The 24,247-nt window shown below is 41.8% G+C and overlaps 1 protein-coding gene across 4 annotated transcripts in view; it reads left to right on the top strand.

The window, feature by feature from the left end:
- The window catches only part of LOC128649424 (adhesion G-protein coupled receptor G1), a 209,359-nt gene that overhangs the window by 148,285 nt on the left and 36,827 nt on the right, over positions 1–24,247 (top strand). For all 4 annotated transcript variants that reach the window (XM_053702697.1, XM_053702713.1, XM_053702688.1 and 1 more), the window contains exons 5-6: positions 2,830–2,944; positions 6,087–6,212. In XM_053702697.1, coding sequence (XP_053558672.1) covers positions 2,830–2,944; positions 6,087–6,212 — 241 coding nt within the window. The remainder of the gene's footprint in view (positions 1–2,829; positions 2,945–6,086; positions 6,213–24,247) is intronic.

Below are 24,247 nucleotides of genomic sequence, written 5' to 3'. Positions count from 1 at the left end.
TCCAGTCATGTTTACAGGGATGTCAGACACATGAAGGTATTGACATTTGTTTCCATAATATCTTCATGGCTCAAATATTTTCATTCCCCCACCTATAGAGCAGCTTATTCCACCCCCCACAATGCAGTTATCTGCCCATATGACCACCAAGTGCTGCAGTATGCACCCCCCCACACACACACACAGTTTTGTGCACCCCCTTTGTTTTGTGAGTTGCCTTGTGAGGTGCCTTAGAAACTGAAACAATGAGAGGAATTTTATGCATTCACACAAAACAATGTGGGGGAAAGTAAAGTTTGATGACTGAGCAGTTTATTTTTATCGTTTCTGAAACAGAAAACTAGCAACAAAATACAGTGGGGCAAAAAACATTTTTAATAACAGTGTAATAATGCATAAAGGTATAAAATATATGCACTTGGTAAAATAAAATAATGAGGATTAACATGTATAGAAAGGTATAAAATATTAGAACTGGCTCATGGGTTTTTGAGGATTTTCAAATTCAAGGTCATTCATATCACAGACCTAGTGTGTGTTTTTTTTATATTGCATTAAGGATGACTCACCTGCAGTATTCCAATCAATTAGAAGACACATTATTGGACTTGTCTTATTAAAGGGACAGTATACACCAATTTTCATATAACTACATATAATAGACACTACTATAAAGAATAATACACACAGATACTGATCTAAAAATATAAAACCTTTTAAAAACTTACTTAGAAGCTGCTAGAAGTTTATGATGAGGTTAGGCTGGGATACCATCTGAAAGGGGCTGAGAAAGCAGGAAGAGCAGACCCCCCCGCATATGAAAAGACCGATTACACAAACAGGAGCAAGCAGAGATCTTCAATCTTCATCTGATCCTTTGAGGCTTGGTTAGGAGTCCGAAAATAAGCACAATATTATTAAAAAATAAGCAAAACAATAAATGTTTATAAAACCACTCCCAGATGGGCTATATAAATAGATAATATTCAAAACATTTATGCAAAGAAAAATCTAGTGTACAATGTCCCTTTAATTGTCAGATAAAATGTATTTGCTGTGAGGGTTTTCCAGGAAAGCAACTCTGTTTAACCCGTTTACAGTGTAAATTTTCTAATGACGGTACTTTTTGTTTGTTTGTTAATAAACGTGTCCCATTTGTGAAGAAATTGATTTATTCTATGGGTACTATCCAATTTTGCATGAAACTATTCTATGATAAATTGCTTCAGTATTTCCCTTTTAATATGTTGTATCCCAGTTTAATTTTACTTCCATTGTTTGATGTATCCTTTTCCTCCCTAATTAAATAACTAGTTGAATGAATCATTTTGGAGTGTTCATAGTTTACTTTAATATCTAAAAAAGAATATATGGTTAAATAGGAAATTCCATAATGGCTATTCACAGAGTAATCTTGAATACTTTGGAAATACTTGTAAGATCTAATACATGGGTTTGTACTTGAGTTGAGATAACTGAAAATTGACCTTGAATAGTTAAATTATAAATGATGGAAAAACGCAAATTTTCCCATTAAAGGGACAGTCTGTTCTACAATGTTTATTGTATAAAAAGATAGATAATCCCTTTATTACTTGTTCCCCAGTTTTTCATAACCCACACAGTTATATTAATACACTTTTTACTTCTGTTACCTTGTATCTAAGCCCCTGCAGACTACTGCTTCCTAGCTGTAACAAACGGTCAAATCCACTGAAATAAGAGAACAATGCAAATTTGATGATAAAAGTAAATTGAAAAGTTGTTTAAAATTGCCTGCCCTATCTGAATTGTGAAAGTTTAATTTTGACTTTACTGTCCCTTTTAATATAGGACCCTTTAAAGGACATGTAAGTTAACGATTCATGGAATTTTTAGAGACTTTTGAATTTATTTCTGTTATCAGGTTATCACTATTTTGGTATCCTTTGTTGAAAAACCTACATAGGAGAGCTAGCTGGTGATTGGTGGCTACACACACAGATGTGTTCAGCTAGCTCCCAGTAGTGCATTGCTGCACTGAAGCTCAGTCTAACTAGGGTTTTAACCCTTTACATGGGTTAAACACACAGAGCATTTTATTATTACACTATTGCTTGCGTGTAACACATTAGAGCATTTTTTTACATGTTTATGTCCCTTTAACATAAGGTATGTTTTCTTTCATAATTCAGATAGAACGTATGCCTTTAAACAACTTTCCAATTTACTTCTATTATCTAATTTGCTTCGTTCTTTTTGTATCCTTTGTTGAAATAGATACCTAGGTAGGCCCAGGAGCTGCTGATTGGTGGCTGTACATATATGCTTCATGTTATTGGCTCACTGATTTGCTCATCTAGCTCCCAATAGTGCATTGCTGCTTCTTCAACAAAATATACCAAAAGACTGAAGCAAATTTAGAAGTAAATTGGAAAGTTGTTTAAAATTGTATTCTCTATCTGAATCAGTAAAGAAAAAATATTGGTTTCATGTCCCTTTAAACGCATGAAGGGAAACTCTAAATTCTAGTCATGACTATAATAAAATGTTCTAAAAGAAATAATAATTTAGCTATTTACTAACAGAGTGTGAACGGTGTAAAGGCTAAAGGCAGGACAGTATATAAGGATCTCTTTGCTATAGCAATAATAATATTGATTGACACTGATGGATTCACCAGCCTTCCCTCAAGTAGGAAGATTCTGAAACTCTATCTTGCTTCTCCTACAGATGAGTCACCACATTGTAGAATATATACTAATGTGTAAAGAGATATAGACAAATATAGAAACCTGCATTTGCTTGAAGGCATGTGTAATAATATGCTTACTCTGGTTTTCATTTCAGTCTCCGCAAATGGATTGATAACACCCTCTCGCAGGTGCAGTTTGAGGGTCACAGTCGCCACTTTGGGAATAGTCTTATACGGGCCTCTGTCTTCAAAGTAGAGTCTGCAGACATGGTAGGTCTACTAATGGTGTTGTACCTACTGTTTTATATTAACATGCTGGCCCCCAAACTTACATATTCAGACAGGATTGGTCTTATAATGGTGTTGTACCTTCTGTTCTGTATTAACACACTGGCCCCCAAACTTGCATCTTCAGATAGGGTAGGTCTACTAATGGTGTTGTACCTACTGTTTTGTATTGACACACTGGCCCCCAAACTTACATCTTCAGACAGGGTAGGTCTTATAATGGTGTTGTACCTACTGTACAGTATTAACAAACTGGCACACAAACTTACATCTTCAGACAGGATTGGTCTTATAATGGTGTTGTACCTACTGTTATGTATAAACACACTGGGCCACAAACTTACATCTTCAGACAGGATAGGTCTTATAATGGTGTTGCACCTACTGTCCTCTATAAACACACTGGGCCACAAACTTACATCCTCAGACAGGATAGGTCTTATAATGGTGTTGTACCTACTGTCCTGTATAAACACACGCCCACAAACTTACATCTTCAGACAGGATAGGTCTTATAATGGTGTTGCACCTACTGTCCTGTATAAACACATGCCCACAAACTTACATCTTCAGACAGGATAAGTCTTATAATGGTGTTGTACCTATTGTCCTGTATAAACACATGCCCACAAACTTACATCTTCAGACAGGATAAGTCTTATAATGGTGTTGTACCTATTGTCCTGTATAAACACCCCCCCACAAACTTACATCTTCAGACGGGATAGGTCTTATAATGGTGTTGTACCTACTGTCCTGTATAAACACACGCCCACAAACTTACATCTTCAGACAGGATAGGTCTTATAATGGTGTTAAACCTACTGTTATGTATAAACACACGCCCACAAACTTACATCTTCAGACAGGATAGGTCTTATAATGGTGTTGCACCTACTGTTATGTATAAACACACGCCCACAAACTTACATCTTCAGACAGGATAGGTCTTATAATGGTGTTAAACCTACTGTTATGTATAAACACACGCCCACAAACTTACATCTTTAGACAGGATAGGTCTTATAATGGTGTTGAACCTACTGTCCTGTATTAACACACGCCCTCAAACTTACATCTTCAGACAGGATAGGTCTTATAATGGTGTTGTACCTACTGTTATGTATAAACACACTGGGCCACAAACTTACATCTTCAGACAGGATAGGTCTTATAATGGTGTTGTACCTACTGTCCTGTATTAACACACACCCACAAACATACATCTTCATACAGGATAGGTCTTATAATGGTGTTGTACCTACTGTCCTGTATAAACACACTGGGCCACGAACTTACATCTTCAGAAAGGATAGGTCTTATAATGGGGTTGTACCTACTGTCCTGTATAAACACACTGGGCCACGAACTTACATCTTCAGACAGGATAGGTCTTATAATGGTGTTGTACCTACTGTCCTGTATTAACACACGCCCACAAACTTACATCTTCAGACAGGATAGGTCTTATAATGGTGTTGCACCTACTGTCCTGTATAAACACATGCCCACAAACTTACATCTTCAGACAGGATAAGTCTTATAATGGTGTTGTACCTACTGTCCTGTATAAACACACGCCCACAAACTTACATCTTCAGACAGGATAGGTCTTATAATGGTGTTGCACCTACTGTTATGTATAAACACACGCCCACAAACTTACATCTTCAGACAGGATAGGTCTTATAATGGTGTTAAACCTACTGTTATGTATAAACACACGCCCACAAACTTACATCTTCAGACAGGATAGGTCTTATAATGGTGTTGAACCTACTGTCCTGTATTAACACACGCCCACAAACTTACATCTTCAGACAGGATTGGTCTTATAATGGTGTTGAACCTACTGTTATGTATAAACACACGCCCACAAACTTACATCTTCAGACAGGATAGGTCTTATAATGGTGTTGTACCTATAGGGTTGCCAGGTGTCCGGTATTACACCGGACTGTCCGGTATTTCAGGCTACTGCCCGGTAATTTTATTTTAAAAAAAACGGACATAGCCTTAGGTAGTTTGCTTTTAATTTTTTTTGTTTATTTTTTTGCTTATGAACTTTTTACTTGTTAGAAACTTAGGACCGACTATCTATTAGTCTTTATTTAGCACCCCCCCTGGCAGTGACAGGCAGCCGCTCACAGCCCGTGTCCACTTGTATTCTACTGAGTGACTGTCTACAGGCTCAGGCTCCGCTCATCAGAGATCCTGATGTGCGGTGTGCTCCTGCGCTGTGCGTGTTGCCTGCCGGGCCGCCGCTGTAGTGACTGTCAGAGTGTCAGACTGTAGGACGTCACGTGATATATATATACATACACACACAGTATATGTATATATATATAAATATATACTGTCTATGTATATATATATATATATATATTTTTTTTATTATATATATATATATATATATATATATACACAGTATATATATATATATATATATATATATATATATATATATATATATATATATACTGTGTATGCATATATATATATATATATATATATATATACACACTGTATATATATATATATATATATATATCTCAAATAAATGTATGTGTGTACCGACCCCCCCCCCCCCCCCGTTATCTGCTGGCTGTCCAGTATTTTTTTGAAGGACAGCTGGCAACCCTATGTACCTACTGTTATGTATAAACACACTGGGCCACAAACTTACATCTTCAGACAGGATAGGTCTTATAATGGTGTTGTACCTACTGTCCTGTATTAACACACACCCACAAACTTACATCTTCAGACAGGATAGGTCTTATAATGGTGTTGTACCTACTGTCCTGTATAAACACACTGGGCCACGAACTTACATCTTCAGAAAGGATAGGTCTTATAATGGTGTTGTACCTACTGTCCTGTATAAACACACTGGGCCACGAACTTACATCTTCAGACAGGATAGGTCTTATAATGGTGTTGTACCTACTGTCCTGTATTAACACACACCCACAAACTTACATAATCTTGTACTTTTAAAGCCTGCTGTATGTATAATATATCATAGTACACACTTTCTTTCTCTGTCTGTGAGTCATTTATTGTTTCTGTCACACGACCTATGAATTGTATAGCTTGATTGTATTTTTCTCTTTTTTTTTAGCTTAATTCCATCCCTCAGGAGACAGGGATTTCAGTGTCGCTTCCAAAGGAGCTTGTACAGAGCAAAAGCAGCAGCCAACCCACACGTCTCCATGTGGTCAGGATCCACAACCTCTCTCTGTTCCAGGTAATATCAGGCAACAGTGCTTTGGATGGTTACACAGATGGTTTACACGCTATTGTTTTAAGCCATGTACATAAGGCCGTCATTACAAATTACAATGTTTTCAAATGGAACATATCTAGTGATTCCCTGATGGGTATGAATGTTTGTATCTGATATGTAATATTATTACTTACATAAAGAGAAATGGATCTGTAATTAGTTTAACTACTTGTGAAGTAGGGAAAAAATCTAACATATACTCTTGTCATGCTAAAAAGGAATCGGGCAGAGGTCTAAATAGCTTGTTCTCCCCCTATTCTAGCCCCTCAAACACACACAAAGAAAAAAAAGAAAATTTTGAATTGCAATACCTAACAGGCTCCTCTACAAAACAGATAACATTACCAGGTCTGCTCTTTCTGCAGGGCCAGCCCAATTTAGGGCTAGATTATGAGTGGAGTGCAATTTATCGCTCCCACTGGCTAAATTTGCTAGATGGAGACTTTTCACACGCGTTGGGTAGTGCATGCATTACAAGTTGAAAGTAAAATGTTTTCGAGCACTAACCCGACGCACTGAAAAAGCCGAACTTTAAGTTTCCCCCCATAGACTTCAATGGAGAGTGAAAAGTGCACTTATATACTGTATGTCTAAATATGTATACATATGTATTTATGTGTATATATGTGTATACAGGTAGCCTCTGTTTACGCCAGGGTTAGGTTCCAGGAGGAATGGTTGTAAATCGAAACCGTTGTATATTGAAACCCAGTTTATAATGTAAGTCAATGGGAAGTGAGGGAGTTAGGTTCCAGGCCCCTATCAAAATTGTCATAAGTAACACCTAATACATTATTTTTTAAAGCTTTGAAATTAAGACTTTAAAGGCTAAACAGCATTATAAACCTAATAATATAGATTGTATCATCATCAAACTAAGTTTAATGAACAAAAACATTTGCTAACAGCACCTAATTAAATAATCACACAACAGACTGCATCATCATCAAACTAAGTTTAATGAACAAAAACGTTTTTTTTTACTTGAATTTTTCTGCAATCAGTTCTCTGCATTGTTAGCATGTTAGATAATATTGGGTCTGCACCTATTCTATACATTTCAATCTGCAGTGATTAATAAGCAGTTAGGCACCCTCACCTCAAGCAGCTGGACAGGAAGATAATAGGGAAGTGGCTGCTAAATCTTGTTACTCGATAGCTAATGTCTGCTCTGTATACACAGATCCATTTCAGTCTGTTAAGTTGCATAACTTTGCTGCAAAACAAGCGGACAACTCCACCTACTGGCTATTTTAATTAGTGCACTGCTTTCCAAAGCTTTTCAATAGCAGTCACATGACTGAAAAAAAGGTTGTTATTCTGAAACGGCGCAAATTGAACCAGCGTAAACCGAGGACCACCTGTATATGTCTGTAAATACATATGTACACACACACATATATATATATATATATATATATATCCGTGTATGCATGTATCTATGCTGAAGCCCTTTGTATGTCTTTTTTTTCTAACATCTGAGACCTCAGATCTTTAAACCCTTATAACTTATCAATGCGACATTTTTTAAAAATAATTTTTATCATGCAGTGTTATTATGAGTGTATCTGTACTGTTAAATGTATTTTTCTTCATAAATGGAAAGAGTCCACAGCTGCATTCATTACTTTTGGGAATTCAGAACCTGGCCACCAGAAGGAGGCAAAGACACCCCAGCCAAAGACTTAAATACCTCCCCCACTTCCCTCATCCCCCAGTCATTCTTTGCCTTTCGTCCCAGGAGGTTGGCAGAGAAGTGTCAGATGTTTTCGATAGTCTCTTATGGAGGGTAGTACTCTTCGGCATGGGACTGGAGTTTTAAGTAGTCCTGTCAGCCTCTCAGTGAGAGCATGGGTGAAAGTTAGAGTCCGGAGATGCAGGGAGAGTCTTTCTGCGAAACCATCCCGACTCATATTAACAGCTCCACAAGCAATCAGCGTTGACGAGTTTCGCTGCCTGCTTTTTTTCTCTCAAGTCCATGGCAGAAGCGACGCTACTATATGTCACACTTGAAGGGCTGCTTTCCTGCTCCAAGGCGTAGATTCCGGTAAGATCGTTTCATTTTACTTTCATCATGGATGTATTGTAATTACAACTGTTTATCCGAGAGGGGCTACAACCTTTTGGGGATAACTTTTACATAGGGTCTCAGTGAGGCTCTTTTTTGTATCTAGGAATCAAGGGTTAATATCTCCTGAGGGGGGTTATTGAACAGGGGGGTTTATAATCATGTTTGTTATGTGATTCTGTCTGCTACTGTGTAGTGTTGCTTCGGCTCATGGCTATTTTGGAACATAATGGCCTATGTCTAGTAACACGGCCTTTACGGTCGGGTGCGCTTTTGCATGGACTGCATGGTTTACCTTGTGACCCCATTTCCGCTTTCCTGACCGTGTGGCGACGGAGAAATCCTGGTCCGCTGGTGTCTGGTTCTCTGGAGGTGGTGAGTGTCCCAGTCATTGGGGGTGTAAGGTGCCGTTTAGATTTTTCTTATTGGTCCAATTTTTATTCAGTGTCCTAGTTATAGAGGATTCTGATTTTTTGGAGACTAATGTCTCTGATTCAGACTCTACTTCTTGTGAAGAATACGAATTCGCCCGGGTGATACATGCCCATCAGTTATGTTCCGAATGCCGCTTTAGAGTGCTCTGTTCCTCGGGATCGGGGAATCAGGTGTCCACTGAGCCATCCGTCTCTGGGGATTCTATTTTTCACGACACGAGTTCCCTACCACCAACTCTTACTATGCATGCAGGTAACCTAAACGCTACTTATCCTTTCTATGGAGTGTGGCCTGTTCCTACCGGAAGGTTACGACACGGTTCCGCATGGCCATATCTTTGGCGCTGGCGCATCTGCACCTCACGGGAGTGTGCTTACGATATTGTCCGTGCTCCGTTAACCGGGGCTCGTCAGGCGTGGGATCGCCTGGTCCAGTTCAGCCCTCTGGGGGGAGCGACTGCCCCTGAGGCTTCAGGGGGTCAACCTTCGGGGCCGGTGTTTTCTTTTGTCCTGGCGGAGGTATGTTGCACCTTTCGTTATAGACTGGTGCGCCTTCGTGTTCTACAAAGGCACGTTTTTGGCGTTGCTGGAGGATTCCACTCTTAATGGGTCTGGGGATTCTGAGTCTTAATCTTCGACTGGCTTGCATGCATAGACATAAGGGGATAAAGTAATCTTCTTACTCTTTGTTATTTGTGTATATCCGTGTATCCTTTTCCAGTTTTGAGCTTGCAAGTCTCTCCTGTTGGGCTGGTCCTGCGGGTCTGTCCGTTCTTCCTGGGTGATAACCTACGGTTGCCTTATCTTTTATTTTCATTCAGTGAGGATGATTTTTTTATTTGGTCTAAAGCTCATTTTGTGGTGGGATGTTTCCTTCGGGAACTTTCTTCTCTGGAATTGATATTCACGATTTTGTGGTCGCACTGTTTACAAAAGTCTGTCTGACTTTTCTTTATCCCTCCATCTCGGGGGAGACTCTGTGGCTTTGACAGTGCTGGGGCCCTTGGTCTCAGGCTGGAGCTGACTGGGTACAAATCCCTCTGTCTTTGAGGCCTAGTTTAGACACGTGGTGCCTTTTTATATCCGGTTGGTCCGTTGAGGGCGCCTAGTGATCACAATATGATTTGTTTTGTTTACGTGTTTTATTTTACAAGCTTCAACTAGCATCCTGAGAGAACTTGAGGGTCCATGGTTGCTTAGGGGCATGGGGGATTGGTTCAGTCCTTTCAAGCTAGTGAACTGGGACTCCGTTGAGATTCGCGGTGACATGCTTAGTCATTTCCGATTTTTCCGGGAACTAGAGTATTCCTTCCCATTGTGGGTAGGAGGGGAGGATTCAGGTCCTTCATACCGCCGTTCTTACGGTTTTGCCATTCACGGTCTCTTTGGAAGTGTCCTTTTAGAGGTTCTCTTCCTTTGGGTCGAGACTTTCTGGACTTAGTCCGGTTTTTCTGGCAGCTTTGGCCACTTAATTAGGAAGTGAAGGCTGTGAGGCTCTGTCTTCCTTCGGGAGTTAGTCGTCTCCATATCAGGGGCGACAGGAGGTGTTGTCTCTTTTTCCAAGCTTTTTGCTTAGGGGATGTTTTTCTGCCTGAGTTCGGGATGTTTTGCATTCATATTCCTTGGGTGTGGTCCTCTGGAACGTTAATCTAAAAGGATTATGGAGACTAGCCTTTCTTTCTACTCTCTTTCGGGTGACTCTGTTCTCATTCCCCTTAGTGTTGCCCTTGGGGCCTTTGGGCTCTAGAGAGATTGTGTGACTTTGTTGCGGCCTAGCACTTTGTTGGGGGGGTGTTTACCTCCGGCTAAGGGTGTTCTCTTCCCTTTGGGCTGGGAATTATGAGTGAGTCCTATACCCATTCTCCGGGTTTCCCGGTTTTCATCCCCTGTGAGTCTGATTTCTTCAGACGGGGTATCTTGTATCGTTCGTTCTAGGACGATTCTGGGTCCAGGGTTCTTGTCTTGGATCCTTCTTGGATGTCTGGAGACTTATGATCCTGTGGACTGGTTCGGGACGACCCAGTTTTTTCAGGGACCCTATGTTGCGACATAGGGGCTAGCTCATTGGGCTTGCAAGCTGGAAGGCCAGAGTTCACATCTACCTTCGAGTACTGGTTATAAACTTTAAGCCCTGACTTGTCCTTCGGACGGAGTGTGCTCCTCTTCATGGGGAGTTTTTTCCTAGTTGGGTCAACAGTGGTGTCTGGATGATTTTTTAATTCGGTCCGTGTTTGATCATACTATGGCTTCATGTCTTGTGGACATGTACGCTGTTCTTATCTGTGCCCTTCCCATTTGAGGGGATAGTTTGTCTTCCTTATGAGCTGGAGTTTCCTCTCTCTGGAGGGTAGGTTGGATCAGTTGGCTTATTTCTGTAAGGGGCAGCATCTTCTGCTCTGTGGGCTCTGTTCCACCTGTTGGAATTTGATCTCTCTACGTAGAGACTGTTTAAGAGAGCTATGACAGGTCTTCCTACGGATCTATTGCACTTTTCTCTGTTCCAGGTCCCAGGGGGTTCTCTTTGGGAGTGCCTTACTTTGGAGGAGCGGATTGGGTTGGCACCCGAGCTCTGTTGCGGTGGGTGAGTCCCCCCTTTTTCTTTCCATTCCCTGGGGGCTTGTGGTTGGGGTCTTTTGTCCCTTCTGTTTATCAGTCATGTCTGTCGCTTGGGCTGGTCCGGTGTTGGTCAGGATCTGAGATCTGTTGCTCTGCTAAATTCGTCCTCGGAGCATTGGAGGTACGGTAAGTTTCTTGAGGTTTCTCCTTTCTCCATGTTCAAGGTTTGTGAGAAAGGACTGGCGGCTCTTAGATAGCCTGCAACGTTATCCGCTGGTTAGTGGATACTTAGCAATCTGAAGGATCCTATCTTCAGCTGCTTTCTGCTTGCCCTGCAAGTATTTAAGTTTCAGAGTCATTTTTACATGACTGCAGCGTGCAGTGTTTTTGCTTCAGGTGGTGTTCGTCAGACCTATCTGAGCTTGCTGCACGAGGTTTCGTTTCTGAATATTTTCGGTATTCTGAGCTACCTTTTTGCGATTTGGGGACCTTCGTCTTCAGTTGCTTTTTAGAGTGCAGTTGCACTGTGTTAGGGGAGATCCTCTCTGTTTCAGACTCCCGGCCTTATCCCGTGATTTCTGTATTTCTGGGGTCTGGGCGTTGCCTCACCTTGTTTCTATGAGACTGGTGGGTCTCTATTGGTCTGGAGTTCCTTATGCTAGCTGGACAACTAGCTCAGCATACTAATGCACTGTGGCTACTCTGCACTTTCGCAAACCGAGGTCTACTCAGCCTTCCTACTTTCGAGGTTGATAAGATGAGCAGCGCATTGAGTCCCTTAAGGGGGATTAGCCGCGCTTTACAAGAACATTCAAGTTTTCTCCATGTCTTTTCTTCTTTGTGGAAGAATACGGTAGCTTGTGCCCTTTCTTTAGTAAGGGGTGTGTTGTTTGGAGACCTACTGCTGGGCGATGGTGTCTCCTGGAGGCTGTTGACTCAGTCGAGTCTAGTTCCTGCGGTCTCTAGCAAGGCTTGTGGACTATCTGTGGTCAGGGTCCTTGGGCCTTTTATTTTTCAAAGTAGTTCTCGACTTCGGACAAAGCGGCATGTTGTTGGGTAGGGGTTTTCAGGCCTGGTGCCCTCAGAATGGGCCGCCTTTTGTACCCTCCCGTTTTTGCATTCAGTGTCCTCTAAAGCTCGGGTATTGTTTTCCCTAAAATAATAAATGCAGCTGTGGACTCTTTCTATTTATGAAGAAAAACTTAAATTATGCTTACCTGATAATTTTCTTTTCTTCAGATGGAAAGAGTCCACAGCTCCCCGTCCGTATTTTTCTGTGAGGCGTCTGTTATTTTTGTTCTTCTGGCACCTTTTCACCCTGATATTTATTTTACTGTTCCTTGTTCCTTCGGAATGACTGGGGGATGAGGGAAGTGAGGGAGGTATTTAAGCCTTTGGCTGGGGTGTCTTTGCCTCCTCCTGGTGGCCAGGTTCTGAATTCCCAAAAGTAATAAATGCAGCTGTGGACTCTTTCCATCTGAAGAAAATAAAATTATCAGGTAAGCATAATTTAAGTTTTTAAACAACTTTTTCGTCTCATGTAACAGTTAACCAGAGCTCTAAAGTTGCACTAACCCTCCTCTTGAGTGCGTTAAACTCAATTGCACTCAAGCGAACGCGTTTACTTTTAACTCGTAATATGCATGCTACTTCCGAAGTGCCACTCATAGTCAGCCCTTAAATAGGTATATCCTGAGAATAATCAGCAATGCGTTTAACCCATTTGCTACCGGACAACATCTTTAACCCACTGTAAAGGCAACTCAATTGATCTGGTCTTCACCAATCTCTGTGCCATTTCCAAGTTCTCTAATTTTCCCTTTCCTGTCTCTGACCACCATCTACTAACTGTCTCTCTTACTTTAACTACAGAACCCTCACAAGTCCCCAAAAAACTACTGCCTTACAGGAATTTAAATTACTTGGATCTCACAGACTATTCTACTTAACTGAAACCCTCTATTCACTAACATTTTATATCTCTCTTGCCCAGACCTTGTGGTCTTACAGTATAATTTTGCACTAAATTCTACACTTGACAAAGCTAAACCCTCCACTGTTCGCCAAGCATCATGCACCCGATGACAAACGTGGCACACCAAACAGATCCACTATCTTCAGGTCATACAACTCTGCCCTCAGCCTAGCCAAAAAAGTCTCCACCCTTGTGTCAACTCATGCATCAAACCCCTGAAGGCTGTTTTCAACCTTTAACTCCCTTCTACGTCCACCTGCACCTCCACCCACTACCAAACTCACTGCTCAGATTATTGCTGATCACTTCAGAAATAAAATTGATACAATTAAAAAAGACATCTCTCCCTCACACCCCTCAAACCCTACCCTCCTACCCACCGCTTTGATTAACAAAACTATCTGTTATTTCTCTCCTGCAACAGAGCAAGATGTATTAATACTCATATCCTCTGCTTATCTCACAACCTGACCACATGACCCTATTCCCTCATGACTTCTGCCCTCTCTCTGTGCTTCTTTAACCCTTGTCCTAACTCATCTCTTTAAAGGATCTGTTAATACAGAAGATTTGCGTAATCAACAAATTCATGATAAAAAGACAATGTAATAGCACTTATTCTGAACTTCAAATAAGTAGTATTTTTTTTTCTGACAAATTTCAAAGTAATGTCTATTTTCACTCCACAATGCATATACGTATATTCTGTGAATTATTGCACATGCTCAGTAGGACCAAAATGTGTAAATATAAAAAGACTGTACATATTTTGTTAATGGAAGTAAATTGGAAATGTTTAAAATTGCATGCTCTATCTGAATCATGAAAATTTAATTTCTCCTATATTGGTGTGTCCGGTCCACGGCTTCATCCTTACTTGTGGGATATTCTCATTCCCTACAGGAAATGGCAAAGAGAGCACAACAGCAGAGCTGTCCATATAGCTCCCCCTCTAGCTCCGCCCCCCAGTCATTCTCTTTGCCGCTCTGTACAAGTAGCATCTCCACGGGGATGGTAAAGAGTATGTGGTGTTAGTTGTAGTTTTTTATTTCTTCTATCAAGAGTTTGTTATTTTAAAATAGTGCCGGTTTGTACTATTTACTCTGCAACAGAAAATGAAGAAGATTTCTGTTCATGAGGAATATGATTTTAGCACCAGTAACTAAAATCCTTTGCTGTTCCCACGTAGGATTGTTGAACCAGAGAACTTTCAAGGGGGAACAGTTTGCAGGCTTATCTGCTTCAGGTATGATCAGTCACTATTCTAACAAGACCAAGTAATGCTAGAAGACTGTCAGTTATCCCTTAGGGGATAGGTAAGCCATTTTCTTAGACTCAGTAACAGAATTAAGGCTTATAACTATGGCTCTATGCTGGTTGACACTATTGTGGGCTAAATCGTTTGCTTTTTATCATGTTTAAGTGACTTCAAGTGTTTTTTTCAAACTTTAAAACACTTTTTGGGTATGTTAGTTGCGCCTGGCAGCCGTTTAGACACCTATTTTTGTCAGAAAGGCCCCTTCACTCTGGATGACAGTGGGAGGTGGCCTCATTTTCGCGCCTCAGTTGCGCAGTTGACTTTCAGCAGAAGGTTCATGCAGCTTCACGTGGGAAGTCAAGAGGCTTAGAAAAGGACTTATAAGAGGTTTATTCGTTTTTTCATTACCCATAAGGAAGGTAAAAGCTGCGGTGGAGACTGTGGCAGGGGACTGTAGTGTATTAACCGGTTGATTGCTGTTATCAGCTCCGGTTTGGGCATTTAAGGGTCAATTGTTATAAAACTTGGTGTGCAATATTTTCATAGCTTTAAGACACTACAGTGAAAATTTCAGAAAAATTGGATATTGCTTTGTTGTTTTTCTGACGTTTCAGTAATAAAGTGTGCTTCTTTATTATTTAAAGAGACAGTAACGTTTTTGTCTAAAATTATTTTTTTTGCATTAAAAAAGCTGCCTAGGACTTCCGGTGGGCGGCACTCCAAGATGGCCACTGACTCTTGAGGCTCCGTGCAGCTAGAGGCTAAAAGTGGCTATAAACATCGCCATCCTGTTATCCCTTGGCAACTTCTGTGCCCGGGAACTCTTTTGGATCAAGATATATCATCACTTGGCCCCCGAGAAGCGAATTGAAAGTAAAAAGCCAATTGGCGAAGTGACGGGCCCTCTCCCGCCATGCTGTACATAACTTTACTTTGACTCTGTATTTATAAAAGCTCCTCTCTGGCCTGCGCTATGAAGAGGCTCATCTCTGAAGAAGTGTACACCGGCATCCACTTGCTGGATGAAATAAAGGCTGCACTCTTGCCCAAAATAGATCGGCTCCTCCTTTCTTGCTCAAATCTGTGCGCAATAATGAAAACAACGGAACAGCCGCACCGACAAAAGCAGCCCATCTCCGACCCTACCTTACACAGTATGATAAACGGCACCACCTCATGTCCGCGGGTGGACATCGGCTCCCTGGCCACAGCTCCCTCACAGAGGAGAGAAGCAGTAAAAACGCTGATGACCGGATTAACCCCAGCCTACATAAAGTGGTCGGAATCTGCTGACTCACAGAACGGCATACTGATACCTACTGTTACTCTTCCGGTGGCTGCCATGGCTATGCTCACACGTCTACCCGGCAAATTCAAAACCGCCAAGCCTGTTGACGGGGTTGCGGCACATGCAAATAGAAAGCAGCAGGGTAAGCAATACCCACTTTGCTGCCGACCCCCTGAGAGACGCCGTGACCCCCTGAGATACAGATACTTGCTATTGATCCGTAAGGCGATAAAGAGCGACAGTGCAGATCCCGAGCTTGCTGATGCTTGTGCTGTGCTGTATACACCGGGAGAAGATGACAGTCCTATGGCTTATGCGGCACCGGGGACCAGACAAGCAACAGCTGTAAATGCTCTGCCGCAGGAGTCCACTTTACAGTCGACCGCGAGGTCCGACTCTATTGCTACACTGCTGCCCATACTTCTCGCTGCTGAGCGGCTACTCTTTCATCTGCAAAGAAGCTGGAGCCTTCTGAGGCATGAGTACCACACTCAATCTCGTGCTAGGGTCGGGTGATCTGCTTGGGATTACAGTCCAATGTTCCAGCTAACTGAATAGCGGAGTGGTTATATGGACTGAGGTTATCACCTAACTTTTACGCAAACTTGTTAGTCAGTAAATGCCTCAACTGGGTTTTTTTTTTTTTTCTTCTTTCTTGTTCTTTTTTAAAAAAAATTTGACCATGTTCTGTGTGTGTTGTGATTATGTACGTGTCTGGTTCTAGCCGTTCTGATACCCTTATTCTTTTTGGGACAATGGAATTTTTTTTTTTATCTTCACATTACATGCCAGTGACGGCTGAACTATAACATATATATTCATGCTGGGGATTGTTACCCCCCCTCACCCAACACAAATATCAGCATTAGATGTCGATATAGCAGATATCTGTGTTTAATTATCTTCCAGATCCTGCATGTGTGTACTCTTTATTGCTAAATGACCGTTATGTTAGACGTCTGCCCACATCTCTTTACTCGCTTAGACCCCAGCTACAAAGAACGGTTATATCTGGAAAACGTGTTGCATGATGAATAATGAATAATGTTTACACAGTACTTTTATGCACTTCTCCTATTGAGTCACCACGATGTATTGTAATTTTGGGACCTTCCTGTTGAATTGGCATTCAGTTAGGACTTTTGTAAATTTGTAGTATATACTTCCTGCATTAATTCAGACGATAGTCTAAGGCAAGAGCTTTAAAGATCCCCCTTGTACCAGTACCTTCTCTCCTGAACTGTTGGTGCTTCTTTTTGAATATTTGTTGTATACAGTACCTTGATATGCCTTGCTTTGTACCACCTATGATAATAGGTTACAGTTATTTACTACTACTTTTACCCTTCCAAGGCCTTGTTATTAATATGTTACCACACTTTGCAAACTGGCTCATTGTGCCGGGTTAAGAAATCTCTTGCATATATTCCCAGACATCTAACTGAAAGTGCATCAACATATATTGGGTGAAACCTGTATGCATAACACCTTTAAATGTCCCACTCTGCCCTTATTAGTTTTATGTGATAAAGGTTCATATTATGCTAACTATGTAGACCTTAATAGATCCTCTACGATCTGCACAGCCTCCCTTAGAACTGCTCTGTAGTAAGAGAATCCCTATGTGTTGCGCTTATTTATACCAGACCAATTTTGGAAGGACCTTTTGATACGACATCAGTGTACATTGATAATATGAAATAATCCAATACTGGCAATTCCTGCCGAGTTTATCCCCAGCTTATGCCTATTTTATTAAACCTGACATTAGCTCATGCTGGGCTTAGGTCTAACTCAGACATAACTGTTATGAGTAGCTTTTGATGTTATATGTTATGTGTTATGTGTAGTTTTTGTTGTTGTTGTATAGGTTTGTTTTTGTTTTGTTTTTTGTTTTTGTTTTAAATAAGTTAAAAATGAGAAAGCCAGTCTAAAACTGTGAGAGGGGGTATTTAACCTACATCTTTGATAGGGATCTGGTAATGTTTCACGACATATACTGTAGAATTTACTCGGATTACCTCTCAGTCTTAGCTAGAATGAGAGCTACAAAGCTACATATTTCTTATGTTAGACTCAGTTTCCCAAGATTTTTGTAACACATGTCAATACAATGCTGCCATTTTGAAATTGTACCTTGTAACTCTCTCTCTTGATTGTATTGACGATATCCGTTTGTTGTACATGAGCTCTCATTATGTATGTACTACTTTTTCTCAATAAAAAGAAGTTTAAAAAAAAAAAAAAAAAAGCTGCCTAGGTTTGTCTAACATGTCTGTGCCTTCAGATAGCCTATGTTCTGTGTGCATGGAGGATAAGGTGGTTCCACCATTTAATGTTTGTGCAAATTGTGCCATAGGGTCCAAACAAATAAAGGACAGTACTGTCACATTTAAAAATGTTGCCCAAGATGATTCTTCAAATGAAGGTAGTGGGGATAGTTCATCATCCTCTCCTTCTGTGTCAACGCCAGCTTTGCCCGCGCCAGCGATACCTAGTACATCTGACTCGCCTATGGCTGTTACTATGCAGCAATTAGCGGCAGTAATGAATAATTCTTTAGAAGCATTTTTATCCAAGCTGCCTGTTTATCCTAGAAAGCGTGATCGCTCAGTTTTATATACAGAGGATGAGCAAGCAGACGCAGGGGATAATTAATCTGTGGTACCCTCACATCAATCTGAGTTGGCGGTGAGGGAGGGCCTGTCTGAGGGAGAAATTTCTGACACAGGAAAAGTTTCTCAGCAGACAGAGACTGATACCATTGCATTTAAATTTAAACTAGAACACCTCCGTGCCCTACTTAAGGAGGTGCTAACTACTCTGGATGATTGTGATCCTTTGGTGATTCCAGAAAAATTGTGCAAAATGGACAAATTTTTAGAAGTTCCAGTGCAGTCTGAGGCGTTTCCGATACCCAAGAGGGTGGCGGATATAGTGACTAAGGAGTGGGAGAAGCCAGGTGTACCATTTGTTCCCCCTCCTATATTTAAGAAGATGTTCCCCATTGTTGACCCCAGAAGGGACGCATGGCAGACGGTCCCTAAGGTAGAGGGGGCAGTTTCTACATTAGCTAAGCGCACAACTATACCAATAGAGGACAGTTGCGCTTTCAAAGATCCTATGGATAAAAAACTAGAAGGTTTGCTTAAGAAAATATTTGTTCAGCAAGGTTACCTTCTGCAACCAATTTCGTGTATTATTCCTGCCACCACGGCGGCGTCTTTTTGGTTCGATGAACTAGAAAATTCGCTTCAGAAAGAGACTCCTTATGAGAAGGTCATGGACAGAATTCATGCACTGAAGTTGGCTAATTCCTTTATTTTAGATGCCGCTTTTCAATTAGCGAAATTAGCGGCGAAAAATTCAGGTTTTGCAATAGTGGCGCGCAGAGCGCTTTGGCTAAAATCTTGGTCGGCGGACGTGTCGTCCAAGAATAAATTACTTAATATTCCTTTCACGGGTAAGACCCTATTCGGGCCAGAATTGAAAGAGATTATTTCAGACATCACTGGGGGAAAGGACAACGCCCTTCCACAGGATAGACCTTTCAAAGCAAAAAATAAGTCTAATTTTCGTTCCTTTTGCAATTTCAGGAACGGACCGGCTTCTGGCTCTACAGCCTCTAAACAAGAGGGTAACACATCCCAGTCCAAACCAGCATGGAAACCATTGCATGGCTGGAACAAGGGAAAACAGGCCAAGAAGCCTGCTGCTCCAACCAAGTCAGCATGAAAGGATAGCCCCTGATCCGGGACCGGATCTCGTGGGGGGCAGACTCTCTCTCTTTGTTCAGGCTTGGACAAGAGATGTTCCAGACCCCTGGGCTTTAGAGATTGTCTCTCAGGGGTATCTCCTAGAATTCAAGGACCTTCCACCAAAGGGAAGGTTCCATCTTTCTCGCTTGTCTTCAGACCAGACAAAGAAACAGGCATTCTTACATTGCGTAGAAGACCTTATCAAAATGGGAGTGATTCACCCAGTTCCAAAAGCAGAACAAGGACTGGGTTTTTACTCAAACCTGTTTGTAGTTCCCAAAAAGGAGGGAATGTTCAGGCCAATTCTGGACTTAAAAATCCTAAACAAATTTCTAAGAGTTCCATCTTTCAAGATGGAAACAATTCGAACAATTCTGCCTATGATCCAGGAAGGTCAATATATGACTACTGTGGACCTAAAGGATGCATACCTGCATATTCCAATCCACAAAAATCACCATCAGTTCCTAAGATTCGCCTTTCTGGACAAGCATTACCAGTTTGTGGCCCTTCCCTTCGGGTTGGCCACCGCTCCAAGAATTTTCACAAAGGTGCTAGGGTCACTTCTGGCGGTACTAAGACCGCGGGGCATTGCAGTAGCACCTTACCTAGACGACATCTTGATACAGGCGTCGTCTCTTCCCAGAGCCAAGGCTCACACGGATATTGTTCTAGCCTTTCTAAGGTCTCACGGGTGGAAGGTGAACGTAGAGAAAAGTTCTCTGTCCCCGGTCACAAGGGTTCCCTTCCTGGGAACAATAATAGATTCGGCAGAAATGAAAATCTTTCTGACGGAGGTCAGGAAGTCAAAACTCTCAAAGGCTTGTCGAGTTCTTCATGCCATTGCTCAGCCGTCTGTGGCGCAGTGCATGGAGGTTATAGGTCTAATGGTGGTGGCAATGGACATTGTCCCGTTTGCCGGAATTCATCTAAGACCACTGCAATTGTGCATGCTCAAGCAATGGAATGGGGATTATGCAGACTTGTCTCCCCAGATACAGTTGGACCAGGAAACCAGAGACTTGCTTCTCTGGTGGTTGGATCAGGATCACCTGTCGCAGGGAATGAGTTTCCGCAGACCAGAGTGGATCATTGTCACGACCGACGCCAGTCTCCTAGGCTGGGGCGCGGTGTGGGATTCCCTGAAAGCTCAGGGTCTATGGTCTCGGGAAGAATCTCTTCTCCCGATAAACATTTTGGAACTAAGAGCGATATTCAATATGCTCCTGGCTTGGCCTCAACTAGCGAAGGCCAAGTTCATAAGATTTCAGTCGTACAACATGACGACTGTAGCGTACATCAATCATCAGGGAGGAACGAAGAGTTCCCTGGCGATGAGAGAAGTATCCAAGATCATCAAATGGGCGGAGGATCACTCCTGCCATCTATCTGCAGTTCACATCCCAGGAGTAGACAACTGGGAGGTGGATTATTTGAGTCGTCAGACTTTCCATCCGGGGGAGTGGGAACTTCACCCGGAGGTCTTTGCCCAGCTAACTCAACTATGGGGCATTCCAGATCTGGATCTGATGGCGTCTCGTCAGAACTCCAAAGTTCCACGCTACGGGTCCAGGTCCAGGGATCCCAAGGCGACATTGGTGGATGCATTGGTGGCGCCTTGGTCATTCAATCTAGCGTATGTCTTTCCACCGTTTCCTCTACTCCCCAGGCTAGTAGCCAGGATCAAACAGGAGAAGGCTTCGGTGATTCTAATAGCTCCTGCGTGGCCACGCAGGACTTGGTATGCAGATCTGGTGAATATGTCATCGGTTCCACCATGGAAGCTACCATTGAGACAGGACCTTCTAGTGCAAGGCCCATTCGAACATCCAAACCTAGTTTCTCTGCAGCTGACTGCTTGGAGATTGAACGCTTGATTCTATCTAAGCGTGGGTTTTCGGAACCAGTTATAGATACTCTGGTCCAGGCTAGAAAGCCTGTAACCAGGAGAATTTACCATAAGATATGTCAGAAATATCTCTATTGGTGCGAATCCAAGGGTTACTCATGGAGTAAAATTAGAATTCCAAGGATTCTTTCCTTTCTCCAAGAAGGTTTGGAGAAAGGTCTGTCAGCTAGTTCTTTAAAGGGACAGATATCTGCTCTGTCTGTCTTGTTACATAAACGTCTGGCAGCTGTGCCAGATGTTCAGGCGTTCGTACAGGCATTGGTCAGAATCAAGCCTGTCTACAGACCTGTGACTCCTCCATGGAGTTTAAATCTAGTTCTTTCTGTTCTTCAAGGGGTTCCGTTTGAACCTTTACATTCCATAGATATTAAGTTACTATCTTGGAAAGTTTTGTTTTTGGTTGCTATTTCTTCTGCTAGAAGAGTTTCTGAATTGTCTGCTTTGCAGTGTAATTCACCCTATCTGGTGTTCCATACAGATAAGGTTGTTTTTCGTACCAAACCTGGTTTTCTTCCGAAAGTGGTTTCCAATAGGAATATTAACCAGGAGATAGTTGTTCCTTCTCTGTGTCCTAATCCAGTTTCTAAAAAGGAACGCTTGTTACACAATCTAGATGTGGTTCGTGCTTTAAAATTCTATTTAGAAGCAACAAAGGATTTCAGACAGACATCTTCATTGTTTGTCGTCTATTCTGGTAGAGGAGAGGTCAGAAAGCTACGGCTACCTCTCTTTCCTTCTGGTTAAAAAGCATCATCCGATTGGCTTATAAGACTGCCGGACGGCAGCCTCCTGAACGAATTACTGCTCATTCTACTAGAGCTGTGGTTTCCACATGGGCCTTCAAGAACGAGGCTTCTGTTGAACAGATCTGTAAGGCAGCGACGTGGTCTTCTCTGCATACTTTTGCCAAATTTTACAAATTCGATACTTATGCTTCTTCGGAGGCTATTTTTGGGAGAAAGGTTTTACAAGCAGTGGTGCCTTCCGTTTAGGTTACCTGACTTGTTCCTTCCCTTCATCCGTGTCCTAAAGCTTTGGTATTGGTTCCCACAAGTAAGGATGAAGCCGTGGACCGGACACACCAATATAGGAAAAAACAGAATTTATGTTTACCTGATAAATTTCTTTCTCCTACGGTGTGTCCGGTCCACGGCCCGCCCTGGCTTTTAGTCAGGTTTATAATTTTTGTTTTTTATACACTACAGTCGCCACTGCACCCTATGGTTCTCCTTTTTCTCCTGATCGTCGGTCGAATGACTGGAGGGCGGAGCTAGAGGGGGAGCTATATGGACAGCTCTGCTGTTGTGCTCTCTTTGCCATTTCCTGTAGGGAATGAGAATATCCCACAAGTAAGGATGAAGCCGTGGACCGGACACACCGTAGGAGAAAGAAATTTATCAGGTAAACATAAATTCTGTTTTTGACTTGAGTGTCCCTTTAAATAGTCTTTAAAGGGACACTGAACCCAAAACTTTTTCTTTTGTGATTCAGATAGAGCATGCAATTTTAAGCAACTTTCTAATTTACTCCTATTATCCATTTTTCTTCGTTCTCTTGCTATCTTTATTTGAAAAAGAAGGCATCTAAGCTAAGGAGCCAGCCAATTTTTGGTTCAGTACCCTGGACAGCACTTGTTTATTGGTGGGTGAATTTATCCACAAATCAGCAAGAACAACCCAGCTTGTTCACCAAAAATGGGCCGGCATCTAAACTTACATTCTTCCATTTCAAATAAAGATACCAAGAGAATGAAGAAAATGTGATAATAGGAGTAAATTAGAAAGTTGCTTAAAATTGCCTGCTCTATCTGAATCACGAAAGAAAAAAGTTGGGTTCAGTGTCCCTTTAACCAGTAGTACATTTCTTGATACATTCAAGCATGCGTCAATCACACCAATCCTAACAAAAGCCCTTGCTTGATCCCTCCACCCCTTCTAACTATCGGCCGGACTCTTTGCTTCCCTTTGCCTCTAAATTATTGGAACAACTGGTCTATAATTGTCTAACTCAATTTCTCTCAACTAACTCCGTACTTGATCCCCTACAATCTGGCTTCCGCCCTAAACACTCAACAGAAGCCGCTCTCACTAAACTAACAAATCATCTGCTATCGGCTAAAGCAAAGAGACACTATTCCTTAATAATTCTTCTGGATCTTTCTGCTGCTTTCGACAGTTGACCATCCTCTCCTCTTACAAACCCTACATTCTTTTGCCATTCAAGACACAGCACTCTCCTGGTTTGCTTCTTTTATCTCAAACCTCTTTTCTCCAACATTGGTGTGTCCGGTCCACGTCGTCATCCTTACTTGTGGGAATATCTCTTCCCCAACAGGAAATGGCAAAGAGTCCCAGCAAAGCTGGCCATATAGTCCCTCCTAGGCTCCGCCCACCCCAGTCATTCTCTTTGCCGTTGCACAGGCAACATCTCCACGGAGATGGTTAAGAGTATGTGGTGTTTAGTTGTAGTTTTTTTATTCTACTATCAAGAGTTTGTTATTTTAAAATAGTGCTGGTATGTACTATTTACTCTGAAACAGAAAAAGATGAAGAATTCTGTTTGTGAGAGGAAGATGATTTTAGCAGACAGTAACTAAAATCCTTTGCTGTTTCCACATAGGACTGTTGAGATGAAGTAACTTCAGTTGGGGGAAACAGTTAGCAGACTTTTCTGCTTAAGGTATGACTAGCCATATTTCTAACAAGACTGTGTAATGCTGGAAGGCTGTCTTTTCCCCTCATGGGGACCGG

Source organism: Bombina bombina, chromosome 1 (genome assembly GCF_027579735.1).
Source record: "Bombina bombina isolate aBomBom1 chromosome 1, aBomBom1.pri, whole genome shotgun sequence".
NCBI lineage: Eukaryota > Metazoa > Chordata > Amphibia > Anura > Bombinatoridae > Bombina > Bombina bombina.
Note: the sequence above shows the minus strand (reverse complement) of the source record. Positions and strands in the feature narration are given on the sequence as shown.